The sequence below is a fragment of the Zea mays genome, chromosome 4, assembly GCF_902167145.1.
Source record: "Zea mays cultivar B73 chromosome 4, Zm-B73-REFERENCE-NAM-5.0, whole genome shotgun sequence".
In the NCBI taxonomy this organism is placed as follows: domain Eukaryota; kingdom Viridiplantae; phylum Streptophyta; class Magnoliopsida; order Poales; family Poaceae; genus Zea; species Zea mays.
In genome coordinates, this window is record NC_050099.1 from 179,800,816 (window position 1) to 179,823,107 (window position 22,292).

The 22,292-nt window shown below is 47.7% G+C and overlaps 2 protein-coding genes across 2 annotated transcripts; both read right to left on the minus strand.

Annotated features, from left to right (window-relative positions):
* Positions 1-8,453: 8,453 nt before the first annotated feature.
* Positions 8,454-10,257, minus strand: LOC100276751 (uncharacterized). Its single transcript, NM_001150466.2, has one exon. The coding sequence runs from the start codon at positions 9,062-9,064 to the stop codon at positions 8,732-8,734; it is 333 nt and encodes a 110-aa protein (NP_001143938.2). The 5' UTR covers positions 9,065-10,257; the 3' UTR covers positions 8,454-8,731.
* A 497-nt stretch (positions 10,258-10,754) lies between these two features.
* Positions 10,755-12,894, minus strand: LOC103654183 (uncharacterized). Its single transcript, XM_008681011.4, has 2 exons — positions 12,353-12,894; positions 10,755-11,925 (listed from the first exon to the last, which is right to left on the minus strand). Exons 1-2 carry the CDS (start codon positions 12,437-12,439, stop codon positions 11,641-11,643), a joined length of 372 nt encoding a protein of 123 aa, XP_008679233.1. The 5' UTR covers positions 12,440-12,894; the 3' UTR covers positions 10,755-11,640.
* Between the last annotated feature and the right edge of the window lie 9,398 nt (positions 12,895-22,292).

The window sequence follows — 22,292 nt, forward strand, 5'->3', positions numbered from 1 at the left end:
TCTCGTCGGAGTCCCACTCGCGGCACACGTGGGCATCGCCGCCCCTCTTCTTGTGGTACCTCTTCTTTTCTTTCCTCTTTCCCTTCTTGTCGTTATCCCTGTCATTGTCACTTGATAATGGACATTTAGCGATAAAGTGATCGTGCTTACCACACTTGTAGCAAACCTTCTTGGAACGGGATTTGTAATCCTTCCCCTTCTGTTGCTTGAGGATTTGGCGAAAGCTTTTGATGATTAAAGCCATCTCCTCATTGTCGAGCTTGGAGGCGTCAATTGGTTGTCTACTCGGTGTAGACTCCTCCTTCTTCTCCTCCGTCGCCTTAAATGCCACCGGTTGTGCTTCGGACGTGGAGGGTTCATCAAGCTCGTTGATCTTCTTGGAGCCCTTGATCATACATTCAAAGCTCACAAAATTCCCGATAACTTCCTCGGGGGTCATTTGAGTATATCTAGGATTACCACGAATTAATTGAACTTGAGTGGGGTTAAGGAAAATGAGTGATCTAAGAATAACCTTAACCACCTCGTGGTCATCCCATTTCTTGTTCCCGAGGTTGCACACTTGGTTCACCAAAGTCTTGAGCCGGTTGTACATGTCTTGTGGCTCTTCCCCTTGGCGAAGTCGAAAGTGACCGAGCTCCCCCTCGATCGTTTCCCGCTTGGTGATCTTTGTTAGTTCATCACCCTCGTGCGCGGTCTTGAGGAGGTCCCAAATTTCCTTTGCATTCTTCAATCCTTGCACCTTGTTGTATTCCTCTCTATTTAGAGAGGCCAAGAGTATGGTTGTGGCTTGGGAGTTGAAGTGCTCGATTTGGGCCACCTCGTCCTCATCATAATCCTCATCCCCTACGGATGGTACCTGTGCTCCAAACTCAACAACATTCCATATACTTTTGTGGAGTGAGGTTAGATGAAATTTCATTAAATCACTCCACATAGCATAATCTTCGCCATTAAAGGTTGGCGGTTTGCCTAATGGAACGAAAAGTAATGGAGTATGTCTAGATGTACGAGGATAGTGTAAGGGGATCTTACTAAACTTCTTGCGCTCTTGGCGCTTAGAAGTTACGGACGGTGCATCGGAGTCGGAGGTCGATGTTGATGAAGTGTCGGTCTCGTAGTAGACCACTTTCCTCACCCTCTTGTGCTTGTCGCCTTTCCGATGCGACTTGTGAGAAGATCTTTCCTTCTTCTCTTTGTGGTGAGAAGAGGAAGATCTTTTCTCCTTCCGTTTGGAGGAGTCCTTCTTCTTCTCCTTCCTCTTGGTGCGGGATTCTTCCGATGAAGTGCTCCCTTGGCTTGTAGTGGGCTTGTCGCCGGTCTCCATCTCCCTCTTGGTGTGATCTCCCGACATCACTTCGAGCGGTTAGGCTCTAATGAAGCACCGGGCTCTGATACCAATTGAAAGTCGCCTAGAGGGGGGTGAATAGGGCGAAACTGAAATTCTCAAGAATAATCACAACTATAAGCCGGGTTAGCGTTAGAAATATAATAGAGTCCGCGAGAGAGGGTGCAAAACAAATCGCAAACGAATAATGAAGTGAGACACGCGGATTTGTTTTACCGAGGTTCGGTTCTCTCAAACCTATTCCCCGTTGAGGAGGCCACAAAGGTCGGGTCTCTTTCAACCCTTCCATCTCTCAAACGGTCCCTCGGACCGAATGAGCTTTCTCTTCTCAATCACTTGGAACACAAAGTTCCCACAAGGACCACCACAAGTTTGGTGTCTCTTGCCTCAATTACAAGTGAGTTTGATCGCAATGAAAGAATCAAGAAGGAAGAAAGCAATCCAAGCGCAAGAGCTCGAAAGAAACACAAGCAAATCACTCTCTCTAATCACTAGGGCGTTGTGTGGAATTTGGAGAGGATTTGATCTCTTTGGTGTGTCTAGAATTGAATGCTAGAGCTCTTGTAAGTAGTTGGGAAGTGGAAAACTTGGATCCAATGAATGGTGGGGTGGTTGGGGTATTTATAGCCCCAACCACCAAACTTGACCGTTGGTGGAGGCTGTCTGTTCGATGGCGCACCGGACAGTCCGGTGCACACCGGACATGTCCGGTGCGACAGCCACGTCACCAAAAGCCGTTGGAGTTCTGACTTCTGGGCCCGCCTCGATGTCCGGTGGCGCACCGGACATGAACTGTTCAGTGTCCGGTGCGCCGGTATGGGCGCTCCTGCCTTCTGCGCGCGCATTTAATGCGTTGCAGGTAGTCGTTGGCACGAAGTAGCCGTTGCTCCGAGGATGCACCGGACAGTCCGGTGCACACCGGACATGTCCGGTGAATTATAGCGGAGCAGCCTTCATGAAATCCTGCGGCTGGCGAGTTCCGGAGCAGCGTCTTCGTTGGAGCACCAGACACTGTCCGGTGTACACCGGACAGTCCGGTGAATTATAGCGCGCCGGTTCTGGATTTTCCCGAAGGTGACGAGTTGGAGTTGGAGTCCTCTGGTGCACCGGACACTGTCCGGTGGTGCACCGGACACTGTCCGGTGGCACACCGGACAGTCCGGTGCGCCAGACCAGAGGAGCCTTCGGTTGCTCCTTTGCTCTTTTGTTGAACTCAATACTTGGTCTTTTTATTGGCTAAGTGTGAACCTTTTGCACCTGTATAACTTATACACTAGAATAAACTAGTTAGTCCAAAGATTTGTGTTGGACAATTCAACCACCAAAATTATATAGGAACTAGGTGTAAGCCTAATTCCCTTTCAGGATCCGCTATACGATGTAGAGTCCCTTCTTCGTCTACCACGAACGAGATGGTTCCGAAGCAGAACATGGATCCGGGGCGGAGAGCAATCTTGTGCTGAAGAGTGATGGCCATTGAGCTAACTTGGATCGGTGACACACCCCCTACCTGGTGCGCCAGCTGTCAGTGTTTGGGACCCGACTGCGCACCCGGGGTTACCCCTCGAGGTGCTTTTGGGTAGGACGGTGTAACCGACTATAGCTCGATGGTTCGTGCTGAGCGCACGAGAGATAGTAGACAATTTTCTACAGGTTCGGGCCGCTTAGAGAGGCGTAATACCCTACTTCCTGGTGTGGATCTTTATGTGGTGGGTTACAGGGGGATTCTCTAGTATGAAGGATGCTAGAGAATTGAGTAGATGGCTAATGAGTGACCTGTCTTTTGATGGGGTGCCTCCTAGGCCCTATATACTCGACCGTGGGACGTTACATGCGGGTATGATAACTATGTGCTCCTAAGTAATAGTGAACCGACTGAACTTATCTCCCTATTATCCTGTCGACTTATACTCGTTCAGTTCCGACGTCTGAGGGCGCTGCGCGGGAAAATCGGATCAAAGCTGCGGATAACGTTTAAATCCACTCGAGTCGCCTGGGCTCGAGTTGATCCAATCTTGCGTCGATCCATTCTGCCAGTGATTCCTCCCCTGGCCCACGAAGGGGTGGCCTTGCGAAATAATGGGCCTGGAGTCTTTCGCGAGGCCTTCCAACCTTCTAGTGGACCCGGGGGATATCTGTCCCCCACACTCAACCTGCTGCGAAACGACGTGCGGGAGCGCGCACGGTGTGAACCTCGCGAACCCCGACCTACCTCGCCTACTCTCGAGGAAGCACAAGAGGCAACTTCCCTTCTCGTTGCCAACGCCCTAGGTCGACGCAACCGAGGCGGATGTCGTGCCAAGCCCTTGTGCGCGTCTCGCGGGGGTTGTTGGACAGTGGGTACAGTGCGTGGACTGGAGTGTGAATTGATTTTAAAAAGATGGCAAGGGGTTTTCTGCAAAAATACGACGCATGATGATCATCGAAATTGGTGATTTAATATAGTAAAGACAATATATTTTTAAGAAGACTTTGATTATTTAGGACTCGAAATAAATGGTTCGATAAAATAGCTTAGCTAACGTTGACTTCGTCAAAAACAACGCAACTAACACGGTGTTGTTTGATTTGTTTTTAGACTTAGCATGTTTAAAACTTAAGTTTGGCTTTTGGCTTTGGCTTTTGACCCCCTAAAAGCCAAAAAGCCAACCAAAGGGCTGGATCCAGGAAGCAACTTTTTTAAAAAAACCGACTTTCTTGCAGTGCAAAACTAAAAACACCACTGGACCTGCTTTTAGTGGGTTTTGGATGAAACTGTGAAAACATATATTGAAGAACTTTTAATGGCTTTTAGTGGTTTCCACCAAACGGTTTTTAGCTTTTTAACAACTCACAGTAGGGCTGGGCATTTTAAACCCGTTAACCGAACCCGAACCGGACCCGAACTCGAATAGACCGAATTGGTCGGTTTTCGGGTTTCAGTTTTCGGGTTCGGTCTACAGATTGTATCAATTCGGTTCTCGGGTTCGGATTCGGTTTTTATAGCGTGTAACCCGAATAGACAAAAAAAACCGAAATACAGTCGATCCTCCTCTGTCCATCCACATCAGTCAGCCCAACTGCCCAAAGTTTCCCACGTCCCGCGAGGCCGCGCAGGCCGTTAGGCGATAGCCAGCCACGGCCCAGCAGCCCAATGTCTGGCGATTCCTCCATGTCTCAGCGTAGCGAGCAAAGTGCCAAGGCAGCCACTTGCCAATCCTAGAGCTACTCGCAAGCGCCGCCGCCCGCCGCCCACGCTCGCCACGCCTGCAGGAACGTCGCCCACGGCCCCACGCCGCTGCCCGCCGCCAGCAGGAAGGCCAATCCACCCGCAGGCTCCCGGTGTCCGGCGTTCGGCTCCACTGCCCCTGACGTCCGATGTTCTGCTCCTGCGCGGGCGCGGCTGCGCTGCAGCTCCAACTCCGGCGTCCGCTCCGCTGCTCCAGCTCCCAACTTCCCCCCGCCCAGGTCCAGTGGCCAGCTGGCCAACGAACGAGCGTCCGCTCTAACTTCGTCCTGTGAGTTAGTGTGTGACCGTGTGTTTGCAGTTTGGTTATTGGATTGGATGCAAGGCTGCTGGCAGGCTGGCAGCATGTAGGCGTGTAGGAACGCCGGGGTTTGCTTGTTGGATTGGAAGTAGGTTTGCTTGTTGGACATGTAGGGCTCCAGGTTTGCTTGTTGGATTAGATGCAGGTTTGCAGTTTGCTTGTTGGATTGAACGGAGGTGCAGTGGCAGTGCCTAGACCCTAGTGCAGTTTGCTCAAGAGTCAAGTTATTCGGGTTCTGGAGGACCCGAATAGACCGAACCGAATTTTTCGGTCTATTTAGGTTCGGTTCCTGTAAATTTGGGTTTGAGTTCGGTTCCTATAATTCAGAACCCGAATTTTGTAGAACCCGAATAGACCGAACCGAATAGCCCGTATTACCCGAATGCTCAGCCCTAGCTCACAGCATACATCAGATTTTTCCACAGTTCACAGCACACAACAACTTTTTTCACAGCCACGACCCAACCAAACAGATCATTACCATGTCTCATGTGTTGCCAGCTTCACATGTTCATCTAGGTGAGCGAGATGCAGTCACGCAGATGCTCGCTCTCCTGTTCGCCCATGTCTCATGTGTTGCCAGCTTCACATGTTCATCTAGGTGAGCGAGATGCAGTCACGCAGATGCTCGCTCTCCTGTTCGCCCGCCGTCAGATTTATTGCCACTGTTGACTCCCCTGCACTAGCCGCCGACTGTCGACTCTCAATGCCATTGCCGACCGAGTTGATCTCTGACGCCTATTTCTGAAACGTTGGCTACCATTGGCCTCTAAATGACAAGAAAAACAATTGGGTCATGCTAACCAATCTAGCAATGAATTTTGTACGGTCCCATGGCGCCGCAAAAAATCTCAATGGGATAGATGTGTGTGTGGTGCGGGGCGTCTCATCAGAACTTGTTCGGTTATTTTCAATCTTAAATTGGAGATGATTGATACGAATTAGAAAAGATTTTAACTTATTAGAGATTGAAACCTCTATATGGATTGAGCCTAAATCTATATGGATTAAGGTAGAACCGAATAAGCCTTAAGAGCTACTTTGGGAACTTTAAATTCACTTCGGGATTGAAGAAGATTGAGGTATAAATGAACTAATTTCCTCTTCAATCCGGAAGGGGATTTGAGATTCCAAACAAGCTCTAAAGGAATCAGGGAATTTGATGGCCAGCTCCATGGACGGCAAAAATAACATATGCGTGTGGTGTGGGGCGTCCATCAGGGCATGCTCGGTTACACCAATATAGAGGGGGATTGGAGGGGATTAAATCCCCTTCTAGTCAAAAATGACTAGGCGGGAATTTAAACCTCTCCAATTCCCCCTCTGGATTGGTGTAACCGAACAAGCCCTCATGGAGATCGGCGCGGTGGGCAATGACGTCGATGACTGGCGCAGCGTGCAGGGGATTCTGCGGGCGCCTCATGGGCAGCAAAAAAACCGACATCTCTCGAGCAGCAAGGGAGAACGGACACATGTAAAAGCTAAATAAAGGGCGAGGGACATTTTGGTCTTATTGTCCTGGCTAATGAGTATGACTAAACCTATGAGATTTGTAAAAGACACTCAAATTTAAGTTTTAAACATGCTAAATCTAAAAAATCAAAGAACATAGTGTTAATTGCATCGTTTTGACAAAGCCAATGTTATTTGCATTATTTTATCGAAGCCATTTGTTTCAAGTCATGAATAATCACAAATCTCATTTTTTTAAAAAAGTCAATCTCTCTTCGAGTCTCTATTGCGTCCTAACGAACTGTTGTGTCTCACATGTGAGTTGCCATTGTATGTTGGACCTTGTCCACTCATATCTATCCTTCTTCGACGACTAATATGTGAGCCACAGTAACCTGTTAGAACGTAATAGAGACCTGAATAGATATTGAGCCTTTAAAAGACATACTTTAAAAGTTTATGGACTGGATTGACACAGCTAAACATGTTTAAGGACCAAAAACATATTTTACTCAGATTTTTGCCATTGGAAGACTAGGTTGTGCTGAAATAGCATCATAGTCGTGCATGCGCGAAAGGGGACGTAACTTGTGGCCAATCTAGGTTTTTTATATAGGATGTGTCATAACACATTTTTGTATACAACTCTCTCTTTATATATATATATATATATATATATATATATATATATATATATATATAATTCAACAATAAAATATCTATCTATATTGTAGTATAGGTTAATATTGTGTGTTTACATTAAAAGCTAGCAGGTAGGGTTTACAAATCAATCACAATAAAAACCCAAAAAATAAAGATTAGAAATCGTTGTGGCCAATGGGAGAGCCCGAGCAAAGACCGGGGTGCTATTGCTTGGTGGTCGGGCGCTCCGACTTCTGGCTAGGGGCGGTGGTTGGCGTTTTTGCGAGGGGCTGACCGAGGCGTTGCGAGACTGAGAACTGAAGATAAATGGACAAAGAGGCACATGAATTTAGATAGGTATAGAGTCTCAATATGAGATAATACTTATGTCTTTGTGATGGTGACTAGTGTTTATGATCTGATGACCCGCCCTCTTGAGGCTAAGGAGAGGGGGATAGTTCATGTTCGAATCAAGGTCAGTCGTTAAATTAATATGGATAGACGCTCAACCTAACCTAAGCGCTCAACCTAGCCGAGCCTATCTCCAACTAGGTTGCCTAATCTGACCAGGTTTTTACCATCTTGATTTCCTTGAGGTCTTCCTTGTATTAGGTGAACGCGTGTTGCTTGTATTGGGGATATTGAACGCAGGTTGCTTGTATTGGGTGTATATATTGGAGTTGTGCAATTGTGTTGCATATCCTAGATTGAACTATAAGAATGCACCACGTGAGCGTGTTGCATATCGATTGGCAGGTCATAAATTTACGTTTTGTTGGTTGTGGATGCATATCTGAAATATTTGAAATTCGTGCAGTTGTGCACAGAAGGCTCACTATCTTGTAACGACCAAACTGGTAACAACTTTGACCAAATCGATCATTGGATGTAGGATAGAATCGTCGAAGGATCACTCCTGTGATGAGGGTTGTGATGAGAGTTGGACTACGGATGATAACGAGAAAGTCCTCGAGGAATGGCTCCCCATCCCCGTCCTCGCGGGAGAAGATTTTTCCATCCTTATTCCCGCGAGCACTCATGAGAAGGCTTTTTCTTCCATCCCAGCTCCCGTCTGGGAATTTATCCTTGCGGAAAATATACCTCTATTAGAAAATACTATATTTTAAGGAAATTTAAACTGATTATATTGAATCAATATAAATTAAAAATGATTTAAAATTAAAAGAGACATCTACTTTAGAGTTTAGTTGCTATTTTATAATATGCTATGTATCGAATTTTAGTATAACTTTAACATATTAATGAACTAATTTAAAAAAAAATCAAGTTCGTGAGACGAGTATGCGGGGTGGTTCTCCATCCCCGTCCCTCGAACGGTCGAACCCGATGGGGACAAAACTTTCCCCATTTCATCCTCCGCGAAGACTAAATTATCCTCATCCCCATTCCTTAATAGAGAAATTCCTACGGGAATTTGAGGATTAGGTCCTCATTGCCATCTCTAAGTTGGACTAATAAAAATATAAAAAATCTGATAATATTATAGTATGTAATAAAGGGAAATACATTTCTTTATAATAGAACCATATTAAGAGATACATCATACATGTCCATGACAGGTGGAATGGAAACTAGTATTTAGTGCGCGTACATGTGCGCGTACACAGTGTCACCGTGTTATATATTGTTTCGTTAACAGAAAAATATGTTGATGATTATTCTTATCATTAGGTGTAAAACAAACAGATATGTTTCCACCAGTACTGCATGATTAAGAGATGGAAATTGATACTGCAATGTACTATACAAAAGATAATGTCATCGTCTCAAGCTTGACAAGGTAACAAAGTATAATATCTATGCTAAGGCTGATAAGGCAAGAAAGTATAATATCTATGGTACTTTTCCTGACAGCTTGACATAGGCATTTCTTAGGTACCATAAGTTCGTAATGAAGAACATGTTTAGAAGTTTTTCTTGTGCTGTTCAGTACGGCACAACCAATAACTCTCCACAACTTTTTTAGTAGCTTTACATGTCCATACAACATATAAATCAGTCGCATCGCACCGTGTATTTTACATGCAAAAGTTGTCAGCATATACCCTCCTGACCTGTAAGCTAATAATTTCATCGCTTAGAAAATCACAGTAACTTTTGCAACAGACCACTCATGCTCATGCTGCCGCAGGCAACAAAAAGAAAGGTTAGATTAGGTTCTGAACCACAATAATCCTGAAGGCCTATGAGCTAGAAGGGCATGTGAAGAAAATGCCTAAATACAGGACTTGAATGGCTTCAGATTCACAATTACAAACAACCCATCAAAGAGATTATTTTCATGCATCAGAGTATCTAATCATGTAAAGAAAAGCCTGCAAGCTCGTAATGGTAGTACTCAGAAAAAAGGTAAGTCTCCACTGCATAAATAAATTGTCTGTGTGTCGCAACAGGGGAAGTTATATGGATTCATTGGAATCAGTAAATTAGAATGGGGACTTCATTTCCCTCACCTGTGCCATGCATCTGGTATCCAATATCATAACAAGCTTGTTCAAACATGAGTCATTGTTGTGCATGTTATGTAGTAATAAAGAGTCAGCATAAGAGTATATTATCATCTATAATGAAGTATCAAAAAAGCAAAATAATACACAAACAATATAACCTTTGGTTTATCAAGTGATTCACCTAATAATGCCTTTGAGGATGACACATTCAGAATTAGGCCACCGGAAGAGGCGATATGGAGGCCCCCTTTAGCAGGGCTCTCTCGGTGGCTCTTTTTCTGGCTCTTCGTGAAGCCGTACCAAACGGTATTAAAAAAACGGCTCCTCACGGAGAGCCATCAAAGAGCCAGGGCCGTTTTGCTATTAGGAGCCGAAGCACGAGAAAACAAACTTCTACCGGCTCCTTCTATCCGGCACACAATAATGTTTCACGAAATTACAGTCTCTGCCACCGTCTCCTCGTGAGAAGCTGTTTTACCAAATGAATTACAAAACGGCTCTGGCTTCTCTAGAGAAACCAAGAAGCTAGAGAAGCCAGAGCCGAAGCCGTTAGGAGCCCTGCGGCCCTGCCAAAGGGGGCCGGAGTAATGGCTCAAGCATATCTTTTGTTGGGCTAGGATGACGCCTTTTACAAAAAATGAAAAATTGCAGGCTTAATAAAGACCAGGAAGTAAAGATGACAATGGTCCATGAGAACGCAGTTATTAAGGGCCCGTTTGGCAAAGCTCCAACTCCTGCTTCTTTAGCTCCAGATCCTGATCCTCATGAGGAGCTGATCCTCCTGATTCTCCTAGAAAATCAGAATCATTTTTAAAACCGTTTGGCAAGTAAATTGATTCTTGTCTTCTGAGAGTTGGTGGTCTGTGGCGATTGTCTGTTTTACCCTTTGCAGTTCAACTTTGTTACAAACCAATAAGTAGGATGCATATACGGAAAAAAATATGAAACAATAACATATAAAATATTTCCATTATAGTAGTGCATAAAATGGTCTCAAATGTTTAATCCATAAATTGGCTCGTTATGTTTTTGTCCAATGGCAATTGCGGGTAATTTCGATCAAACTTTAAGGGGAGGTCCATATTTGGTTGGTTGAGGAGCTGTTTTAAGGGAGGGTGGAGCAGGTTTTTTTAGATCCCACCTTTCTTCACAAAAACGACTCCCGATCTTTCGGCTGCACACAAGAATCAGTTTAAAAAAATACCCGTTTGGCACGGCTCCTCCAGATCCTCGCTTAGAATCAGGAGCTGGAGCTGTGCCAAACGGGCCCTAAAGATTGATTTGCATGATAACAGACATTGATAGATTAGCAGAAGAAACGTTCAGATAACTGGCAATAATCAGACCGGAATGATGTTATTACAATGGTGTGTTCTCAGGCAGCACCATCTAGTCTGGTAGAACGCCTACTATGCAAAGTAGGATATTGTAAACTGTTTGCAATACATGAGCAGAAAAGGGAAATATACGGCCTTAGAAGTGAAAATAAAATGTTTTTTTCTGCTAAACGAAGTAAATTTAGATTTCAAATCATGAACATCCTTCTTCCTAGACATGGTGTCTTGGACCTAATCACCTAGCTCAGAACCTTTTTTTTTGTCCACAAGGCTTCTAACTTATAATCCCTGACATATAAGTGTAGATTTTCACATATCCTTAGGCTTTGGACATATATTGTCTGTGTTTCCTTCAGAGGAACATTGATTTAATATGACACGGCCATATAACATTGGGACACCATCGGCTTGTTCGGCTGCTAGTTTCTACAGTGGCGGCTTGTTCGGCTGCTAGTTTCTACAGTGGCAGCTGCTGCAGCCGCCTGCTGCTTGCTGCTGTAGGAACAGTGTTTGTTTGCAGCTGCAGCTGGATGAAAATGGCAGCCGAACAAGCTCCATATGTGAAAGTCACATGTTGTATGAGTAGTTATAAAATAAGTTATTTTAATACTATTAGCATGCATCTATCTATACGCAGGCACGCAGACATCCAATCAGACTGGATATGATTTGATCCGTCCAACGAAATCATGCTACTCCAGGGTGCAGGTCGACAGCCCCGGCCCATCATGGCAGGCCACGGTTTGAACCTGGCCCAGCCCCTCATTCAAGTCACCATTGCTCCTGCTCTCCGCACTCCGCAAAGTGCGTAAAAGAAAGAACAAAACAAAAACAAAATCCCCTCTGCGTTCGTCCCAGAGTGATCACCAGCGTGGGCGTGGCTGCCAGGGCCACCCGAGACGACGTGGAGGTGGAGCTAGCCCGGCGTCGGCGTCCGCCGTCACGCCACCGCACGCAGCTAGGGCGGGTCGAGGCGGTTGGGTGGGAATGGCAAGGGAAGCTGAGCAAACAAGCGGCCCACCGATGATCTCTCCCCGCGCCGAGGGAGCGCGCGGCATGGAAGAAGAAGGAAACGGCTGGGAGCACGCGGTCGGCCGCTTTCTCCGTTTGCTCCATCCCCCCGTCTCCTTGCGCTTGGAGCTTTGCATCTGCCCATGGGCGATCGACAGGGGGTCAGAGTCAGACAGAGGGCCTGGAACGCCCATCATGGGGCGATCGACAGCAAAGTGCACCGCGATCTCAACCAGAGCAGGGGAGACGGAGACGATGAGGTTTCCGTTGTCCTTCCGTTCTAGTAATTCCAAACCGGGCAAATCACCAAGAACAGAACATCGACATGGAACGAATTTTCACGGGGGAGTAGTGATGAATTAGACTCATCGATTTATAGGAACAAAAGTGGTTAAAAAATCAAGCACAGCAACGTAGAAGCAGGAAAGAAAATGAAGAGACAGAGAGGGGGAAAAAGGTGATTGAGCCTATTGCGCCAATATCTTACTGCTACACCGCCACAAGCGGACAGGACGCCTCGGGACAAGCGTCAAGAGAAGATCAGATCAGTTGCCCCCACCCTACCCCATCATCCTCTGACTCCTCGTCGTCGTCTTTCCCGCCCTCGCCCTCGTCGCGGTCCTCCTCCTGCTGCTCTTGCAATGCCGCCATCGCCACCTCCAACGCTAGCTCTCACAACGGCGGGCTGTGGTGGCAAGAGCACCTGATGCTCTCCCTCGGCTTCAAGCCGCCGCTATTTATCGCGAGCCCACAGGCACGCTCACTGGATGCCTTGCTCTCCCTCTCCGTCAGAAGACCGAAGCTTTCTTCTTTCTGAAGCCTCTTCCTTTGTGCGGCTGGAAAGCCCTGCGCCTTCCCCCTTCTCTTCTCCTCCTGCCTTTAATTTATGCTTTCCCTGCTCTCTTTTTGACGTGAGAGAAGATCCTCCTCCACCGCCTCCCTCGCCGATGCCTTCCCTGCTCAGCTGGAGGGCGGCGGGCCCACGGCGCCGAATGTCCTTTTGGCCGGCCTCGCTGCGCAGCCCTGCTGCTCCTCCACCCTCGCCCCTCGTCCTGCAGCGAGGCGAAAAGGCAGGCGTAAGCGCAAGCGACTCCAGCGAGCAGCAGCCGGATGAAGCAAAAGCGGGCTGGCAAGCTTTTGAACGGAACAGTGCGGAGAGCCGAGAGCACATCACGGTTTACAAAACCGTTTTCTATACTAAAACCGCTACCCACCGGTAACGGTTTACCGACGGTAAACCGGTAAAAACCGGTAAAAACCGACCGGTTTGACCAATTCAAATCAATTTGAATTCGAACCGATTTACCGGTGAAAAACCGACGAAGAACCGCTCTAAACCGCTGGTTAACCGCGAAACGAACCGGTTTTTGCTATTTTTTACAGAAAAATGGAAAATATTGACAAGATTTATTTGTAGTTTGTTCAATTCACATTACATAGTAAATATAATTGATCCACACGACATGTGTTCACCAAAATAACATATAACATGCATATGCAACCACAAACTCCAGTTTTCATGCAATAAACAACCAGCGAACTTCGCAATACTCAAATACAAGTTCTTTTACAACTCTCAAACGAGGCAACGACACATAGGTCGACTTATTTCACAATACTCACATGTTTATCTCGAGTCATAGTGATAGTATTCAGGCATGTTGGAGGGATCGTGATATTGTTTCAATCTGTTATAGTGATAGGTCTATACAAAATATAATGATAGTGACATGTATTTACTCCATTAGGGTATGTATATGAGCTAAATATTCTACCCGTGGGTCTGTTATTGGGCAAAAATCTTTATCCAATAGGTAAACGGGTATTAGAACGTTCTACCTTCACATGGGTATGGGTATGAGAGTAAATCCATACCCACCAGTGTATATGGGTGATCCAATGGGGTTATTTTTTTATCGTGGGTATGGATATGGGGTACTAATACCCGGTGGGTACTTACCCATTGCCATCTCTATGTATGTTTGGTGTTTGTGTATTGCATGTGCACCTCACCAAGTGTTAGATTTTTCTCCTGATGAGCAAATCTTAAATACACATATAGAAGAACTAGAGCTAAGGGTTCTAGATTGAGTCTTGTCTAGACGGATAGTTATTGGAAGAAATGAAGCTACTTGATCTATAGATTCCATCTTGGACAGGAAATGAAAACGAAATTAACCACTAAATGCCTAAACTGGACTTGAGCTACAGGTTTATCTTCACATATAACATATAACATCTTCACATATAGCATATAATAGTAAACAAGACTAATATGACTAAATTGACCACTAAATATTCAGTTTTGGTATTAAATCCGGTTTTCCGGTAAAAATTGGCGGTTTATCGGTCTCAAATAACGGTTTACCGGTCCCAGAAAATGGTTTATCAGCGGTTTTCGGGTTTTATGAATTTTTTCAAATTTTTTAAATTTAGAACAAATTTTGAAAAAAACCGGTGGTTTACCGAAACCGCACCCCGCCGGTTTCGGTAAACCGACCGGTTTACCGCCGGTTTTTACCGGTTTCGTAAACCATGGAGCACATGCACGCACCGATAGACAGGCAGGGTCAGAGAAAAAGACAGGCTTGTGGCGCGGCACCGCGCAGCGCAGTAAACAAATCCGTGCCGCAATGCGGCAGCAGAGTTAACGATGCAGGAGGCTGCCGAGCTCCTGCATGCGGCATGCCTGATGCGACGCAATTCAATGCAAGGACGGCCGGCATGGTGGCATGCGTCGCTTTATACGGAGAAGAGACCGTACGCATGCAAGCGAAGCGATGCAGCGTTCAGCAAGCAGGAGGAGGTGGGAGACGACGAGGCGACAGCGAGGAAGTGGGAGCATGCAGCAGCTGCAAACTCACCAACTTTTCCTCTCTCTCTCTCCCGCTCGTTCGTTCCTTCCTTGCTTCCTTCCTCTGCAACCGCAGCAATGGCTTCTCTTGCTCACTCTCTCTCTATCTCTCCCCTCCCCGCACAGACAGACAGGGAGCCGAGCCTTTGTTTTCTCTCTCTGCTTGAGTTTTTGTTCTCTTCTCCCAAACCCTATTTTCCTTCTCTTTCTCAACACCCAGCGGCAGCGCCGGGGTCTTTCTCTGAAGTGTCCAATCCACACGAACTGGCTTTCCCCTGGCTATAGATGTCCAAACGGGCCACCCAGCACGGACCCGGCCCGAAACCGTTTCGGCCCGGTACGAATAGGGCCGGGCCAGGCACGGCCCGTTGATGCTTCGGGCCGGGTCGGGCTGGCCCACGTGCCTAGGGACATGCCCAAACCCGGCACGCACAGGGGAAAATCGTGCCGGGCCGGCCCGTTGGCCCGGTGGGCCTCAACGGACCGAGCCGGGCACTGGCCCGAACCAACAGTAGAACGGTATATAAATACATATATTTAATAAAATTAATTATATATAATAACATATTATTTATATATATTAAGACAACAAAATATTTATGTATGCATTTTATATTTATGTATGCATTTTATATATGTTTGGTTGTGTATTTAGTATTTATATACTATGAGAGAATTAAATGTATTTACATATTTAGTATTTACATAAATATGCGGGCCGCCGTCGGGCCGACCCATTTATCGGGCCGGGCCGGGCCAAAGCACGTGGGCCGCTGTATCTGCTCATACCCGGCCCGCTTAACGGGCCGTGCCGGCCCAGGCCCGTAACCGACCGTGCCGGGCCGTGTTTGGACCGGACTAAATTCGTGCCGGGCCACGGGCCAAACGGGCGGCCCGCACTGTTTGGACATCTATACCCCTGGCCTCTGAAATAGCGTGCCTAGATCTGCGGCAAGGCCAGCGCGCGGGAGACCGTCCTGCCCCCGCGCCCACGCCGCGCCGAGGCCAGGTCGCCAGGGGCAGAACCGGCCGCCGCATCGAAAGGCGCACTCCCCCGGATTTTACGTATCCGCGGAGCTCGAGCGCAGCGCCGGCAGACCGGGCAGGCAGCCGTCCCCTCGCCTCCGCAGTCGCGCTGGGTAAATATATATACGCACCCGGGGTGGGGGCCTGGTGTCAGTCGCAGCAAGCAAGACTGCTGACCGAGACCGACCGCCCACCAGTAGGCAGCGATACTAGGAAGCAGTTTATTCTGTCACATCTGACGTTTAACTAGGTTTATAATTTTTTCCATGGTTCGTTTAGGTAATACAGGTGAGGAATCAAAGAGATGAATTACTTAAACCTAATTAGTACATGATTCGTTTATAATGCTACAATAAACAGTTGCTTGTCATGGATTTACTAAGCTAAGTAAATTTGTCCCACCCTTTAATATTTAACTATGTGATTAGTTTTATAGATAGGTTAGCTTTAATATTTATAATAGACATTTAAACAATTAATATGACACAAGCTAAATTTTAGCTACTAAACCTAAGGCTAGCTCGTTTACCGCGCCAGCTGTGGCCGATGGTAATCGTAAAAAAAGTCTTTTGGGCACTCTTTACGGCTTCCCGCTGCAACAGTAGTATCTCCGTTCTTTTTTATGTGTCATGCTAGTTCCGTGTCTTAAGGGCACGTACAATATGCGTCTATAAGCCATCTATGAGCTGACATTTTAGCAAAAAAGACCTCCGCTCAGCTTGTCGACGAGCGTGTCGTCGCTTCGCGAGAGGACGACAGCGTCCCGTGCTCCTAGGCAGAAGCGACGCCGCAACACCGTTGTACGGGTCGACCACCGCACGCAGCACCGTTGCGTATTAAATAAAAACAGTTTGCAGACGGTATATAGACAACCCTATAATCTCAGCACCGTTGTATAACCTGTCTTTTTGTTTGTCTGTGTGTGACGTGGTAAATACTTGTAGACAGCAGCCGTCTGAACTGTTGCACATGCCCTAAGTCGATCTTTTTTTTTCTTTGGCCACCAATTCAAAAAGAATTATGTATCCTTTTGTCGGCGTTTCGACCCCGGGGTCCCTGGACCGACGAGTAAATTTGTCGCTGCGTGCCCCTGCCCAGATGGGTTGGCGCAAGATGGAACACAAGACGAAAGCGTGGCTTGTGTTATCTCGCACCAGGGGGTGTGCTCGTAGTAGGGGATACAAGCGTTCGCGCACGAGAGAGAGACTGTTCGTCAGCTCGTTCTCCCCGCGCGACCCTCCCGCATGAAGGCCCTGGACCTCCCTTTTATAGATGCAAGAAGAGGGTCTAGGTGTACAATGGGGGTGTAGCTAGGCGCTATCGTGTCTGGCAAAGAGGTGCCTGAGCCCTGTGTACATGCCAACGTGGCTGTCGGAGAGGTGCTAGAGCCCTGTGTACGCGGTAACGTGGCCGTCGGAGAAGTGCCTGAGCCCTGTAGAAGCACAGCTGTCGGTGCTGCTGGAATCTTGCTAACGTCTCCTTGCTTCCGTAGGGGGCTGAGAACCACCGTCGTCATGGACGCACGCGGAGAGCCATCATTACTTATTACCGGGGCGAGCCAGATGGGACGTCGGTCTTGTTCCCCCATAGCCTGAGCTAGCTAGGGGTAGGGCAATGATGTACCCCCCGTGGCACGGTCGGTCCGAGCCCAAGGTCGGGCGATGCGGAGACTTCTCCTGAGGCCGAGGCTGGGGTCGGGCGAGGACGTGATTCCGCCCGAGGTCGAGGTCGAGGCTGAGCCCTGGGGTCGGGCGAGGCGGAGACCTCCTTCCGAAGCCGAGGTTGAGGCTGAGCCCTGGGGTCGGGCGAGGCGGAGACCTCCTTCCGAGGCCGAGGCCTAAGGTCGGGCGAGGCGGAGCTTCCTGTTGCGCCCGAGGCTGAACTTGGCTGCTGTCAGCCCCGCCCTGTTGGGTGGCACAGCAGTCGGAGCGGGGCGGGCGGCGCTGTTTTCCTGTCAGGTCGGTCAGTGAAAGGGTGAAGTGACTGCGGTCGCTTCGACCTTGCCGACTGAGGCACGTGTGTCTGGATAAGGTGTCAGGCGATCCTCGCATTGAATGCGCCTGCGAAACGGTCGGTTGGTGAGGCGATTTGGCCAAGGTTGCTTCACAACGAAGCCTGCCCGAGCTGGGCTTCGGGCGAGTCGAGGGTGCGTCCGTCGCTTGAGGAGGCCCTCGCGCGAGGCATGAATTCGTCCAGGACTACTGTTCCCGCCTGAGGCCGGGCTCGGGCGAGGCGAGATCACGTCCCTTGGTAGACGAGGCCTTGACCTGAGCCGCGCCCATCAGTCTTTGCGGTTTGTGCTGATGGTGGTTACCAGCCGTGTTTAGGAGTGTTGGGGGTACCCCTAATTACGGTACCCGACAGTAGCCCCCGAGCCTCAAAGGGAGTGTTGGTACTCGCTTGGAGGCTTTGCCGCACTTCTTTGCGAGGGGATCGACCTTTCTCGGTTTTACTTTGTTCCGGTGGGTGCGCGCGAGCGCACCCGCCGGTGTAGCCCCCGAGGCCTCGGAGGAGTGGTTTGACTCCTCTGAGGTCTTAATTCTTTTTGTGATGCCTCGGCCGGTCTGGTCGTTGTGAGCACCTATAGGGGGGGTGAATAGGTGATCCTATGAAACTTAAACTTATAGCCACAAAAACTTGTTAAGTGTTAGCACAATTGTCGCCAAGTGACTAGAAAGGAGTTCTTGCACAATACGATAACCACAAGGAGTTCAACACAGAGAAGACACAGTGATTTATCCCGTGGTTCGGCCAAGTACAAAACTTGCCTACTCCACGTTGTGGCGTCCCAACGGACGAGAGTTGCACTCAACTCCTCTCAAGTGATCCAATGATCAACTTGAATACCACAGTGTTATGCTTTTCCTTTCTTATCTCGTTCGCGAGGAATCTCCACAACTTGGAGTCTCTCACCCTTACACTTGAAGTTCACAAAGAAGCACGGAGTAAGGGAGAGAAGCAACACACACAAATCCACAGCAAAATGCGCACACACACGGCCAAGAATCGAGCTCAAAAGACTATCTCAAAGTTCTCACTAGAACGGAGCTCGAATCACTGAGAATGACAAACGAATGCGCAAAGACTGAGTGTGGATGATCAAGAATGCTCTAAGGTTGCTTGGTGTACTTCTCCATGCGCCTAGGGGTCCCTTTTATAGCCCCAAGGCAGCTAGGAGCCGTTGAGAGCAAATCTGGAAGGCCAATCTTGCCTTCTGTCGTCGGGTGCACCGGACAGTCCGGTGCACACCGGACACTGTCCGGTGCCCGATTTCTTTCCTTAAATGGCGCAGCCGACCGTTGCAGATCTGGGAGCCATTGGCGCACCGGACATGTCCGGTGCACACCGGACAGTCCGGTGCCCCCTTCCGACCGTTGGCCATGCCACGTGTCGCGCGCAGATTCCGCGGCCGACCGTTGGCCTGGCCGACTGTTGGCTCACCGGACAGTCCGGTGCACACCGGACAGTCCGGTGAATTATAGCCGTACGCCGTCGGCGGATTCCCGAGAGTGGCCACTTCACGCTGAGTCAGCCTGGCGCACCGGACACTGTCCGGTGCACCACCGGACAGTCCAGTGTGCCAGACTGAGCTGAATCTTGGCTGTAGACAGCCAAGCCTTTTTCACTTCTTTTCTTTTCTTCTTCTTTCTGTTTCTAACACTTAGACAAGTATATTAGTACACAAAACCAATGTACTAAAGGCTTAGAAACGTACCTTTACTCTTGATTTGCACTTTGTTCATCCATGAGCATAAATTCACATTTAAGCACTTGTGTTGGCACTCAATCACCAAAATACTTAGAAATGGCCCAAGGGCACATTTCCCTTTCAATCTCCCCCTTTTTGGTGATTTATGCCAACACAACATAAAGCAACTAGAACAGTGCAAAAACACTTCAAATAAAACTCAAATTTATTTTGATTCAATTTTGGCATATATGGATCATCCTTTGCCACCACTTGGTTTGTTTTTGCAAATCAAACTCAAATCTCTATCTCTAAGTCAAACACACATGTTGAAGCATAAAGAGAGTCATTTCAAAAGAGATTGATCAAAGATTTCAAAAACTCCCCCTATTTCCCATAATCGACACTTCTCCCCACAAAAGGCCAACTTTTGACAATAGAGACAATGCAAGAGTTTTGACAAACCAAACAATGCAAGAGTTTTGACAAACCAAAAGCTCTATTCTACTATTTTCAAAGTTTCTCAAGTGGTAGCTGATCCATCTATTGCTTTGGCCTTTATTTTCTCCCCCTTTGGCATCAAGCACCAAAACGGGATCAATCTTGGCCCAATAACCCCATTGCCTCACCAAAATCTTCAATTAAGAGCAAATGGCAATAAGAGTTCATGAGGTGAACTTGGAATAAGTTACCCTCTCATCGGAGTGCAGTGGAAGTCTTTCATGGTCCAAGTCCACCTTTTCCCTTTCAATTCTCCTTCGAGACTAAATCAAGCAAACTCAAGCATATGGTTAGTCTCAAAGGGTCAAGTTGTAACACATCTCCCCCTATACATGTGCATCACTTTGCAACGGACTTGTGAGGTCCAGGGAGTGTTTGTACAACTTGAGCACCATAACTAAGCAACAAAATGCATAAGGAACATGATCAAAGGCATAAACACATGTATGCTACAATTCAATCCAAGTTCCGTGAATCTAAGACATTTAGCTCACTACGCAGCCTGCAAAAGGTCTTCTCATCTAGAGGCTTGGTAAAGATATCGGCTAGCTGGTTCTCGGTGCTAACATGAAACACTTCGATATCTCCCTTTTGCTGGTGGTCTCTCAAAAAGTGATGCCGGATGTCAATGTGCTTTGTGCGGCTGTGTTTAACAGGATTTTCCGCCATGCGGATAGCACTCTCATTGTCACATAGGAGTGGGACTTTGCTCAGATTGTAGCCAAAGTCCCGGAGGGTTTGCCTCATCCAAAGTAGTTGCGCGCAACACTGTCCTGCTGCAACATACTCGGCCTCAGCGGTGGATAGGGCAACGGAAGTTTGTTTCTTAGAGTTCCACGATACCAGGGACCTTCCTAAGAATTGGCACGTCCCCGATGTACTCTTCCTATCGACCTTACATCCAGCATAGTCGGAGTCTGAGTATCCAACCAAGTCAAAGGTAGACCCCTTTGGATACCAGAGCCCGAAGCAAGGCGTAGCAACCAAATATCTAAGAATTCGCTTCACTGCCACTAAGTGACATTCCTTAGGATCGGATTGAAATCTAGCACACATGCATACGCTAAGCATAATATCCGGTCTACTAGCACATAAATAAAGTAAAGACCCTATCATTGATCGGTATGCTTTTTGATCAACGGACTTACCTCCTTTGTTGAGATCGGTGTGTCCGTCGGTTCCCATCGGAGTCTTTGCGGGCTTGGCGTCCTTCATCCCAAACCGCTTTAGCAGATCTTGCGTGTACTTCGTTTGGGAGATGAAGGTGCCGTCCTTGAGTTGCTTCACTTGGAACCCAAGGAAGTAGTTCAACTCGCCCATCATCGACATCTCGAATTTCTGCGTCATTACCCTGCTAAACTCTTCACAAGACTTTTGGTTAGTAGAACCAAATATTATGTCATCGACATAAATTTGGCACACAAACAAATCACCATCACATGTCTTTGTAAAAAGAGTTAGATCGGCTTTCCCAACCTTGAAAGCATTAGCAATTAAGAAGTCTCTAAGGCATTCATACCATGCTCTTGGGGCTTGCTTAAGTCCATAGATCGCCTTAGAGAGCTTACACACGTGGTCGGGGTACCGTTCATCCTCGAAGCCAGGGGGTTGCTCCACGTACACTTCCTCCTTGATTGGCCCGTTGAGGAAAGCGCTCTTCACATCCATTTGGAACAACCTGAAAGAATGGTGAGCGGCATATGCTAGCAAGATACGAATGGACTCTAGCCTAGCCACAGGAGCAAAAGTCTCCTCAAAGTCCAAACCTGCGACTTGGGCATAACCTTTTGCCACAAGTCGAGCCTTGTTCCTTGTCACCACTCCGTGCTCGTCTTGTTTGTTGCGGAACACCCACTTGGTTCCCACAACATTTTGCTTAGGACGAGGCACCAGCGTCCAAACTTCATTCCTCTTGAAGTTGTTGAGCTCCTCTTGCATGGCCAACACCCAGTCCGGATCTAGCAAGGCCTCTTCTACTCTGAAAGGCTCAATAGAAGAGACAAAGGAGTAATGTTCACAAAAATTAACTAATCGAGACCGAGTAGTTACTCCCTTGCTAATGTCACCCAGAATTTGGTCGACGGGATGATCCCTTTGAATCATCGCTCGAACTTGGGTTGGAGGTGCCGGTTCCGCTTCTTCCTCCATCACATGATCATCTTGTGCTCCCCCTTGATCACACGCCTCCTGTTGATGAACCTGTTCATCGTCTTGAGTTGGGGGATGCACCGTTGTTGAGGAAGAAGGTTGATCTCGTTCATCTTGTTCCTGTGGCCGAACTTCTCCAATCGCCATGGTTCGTATAGCGGCCGTCGGAACATCTTCTTCATCTACATCATCACAATCAACAACTTGCTCTCTTGGAGAGCCATTAGTCTCATCAAATACAACGTCGCTAGAGACTTCAACCAAACACGATGATTTGTTGAAGACTC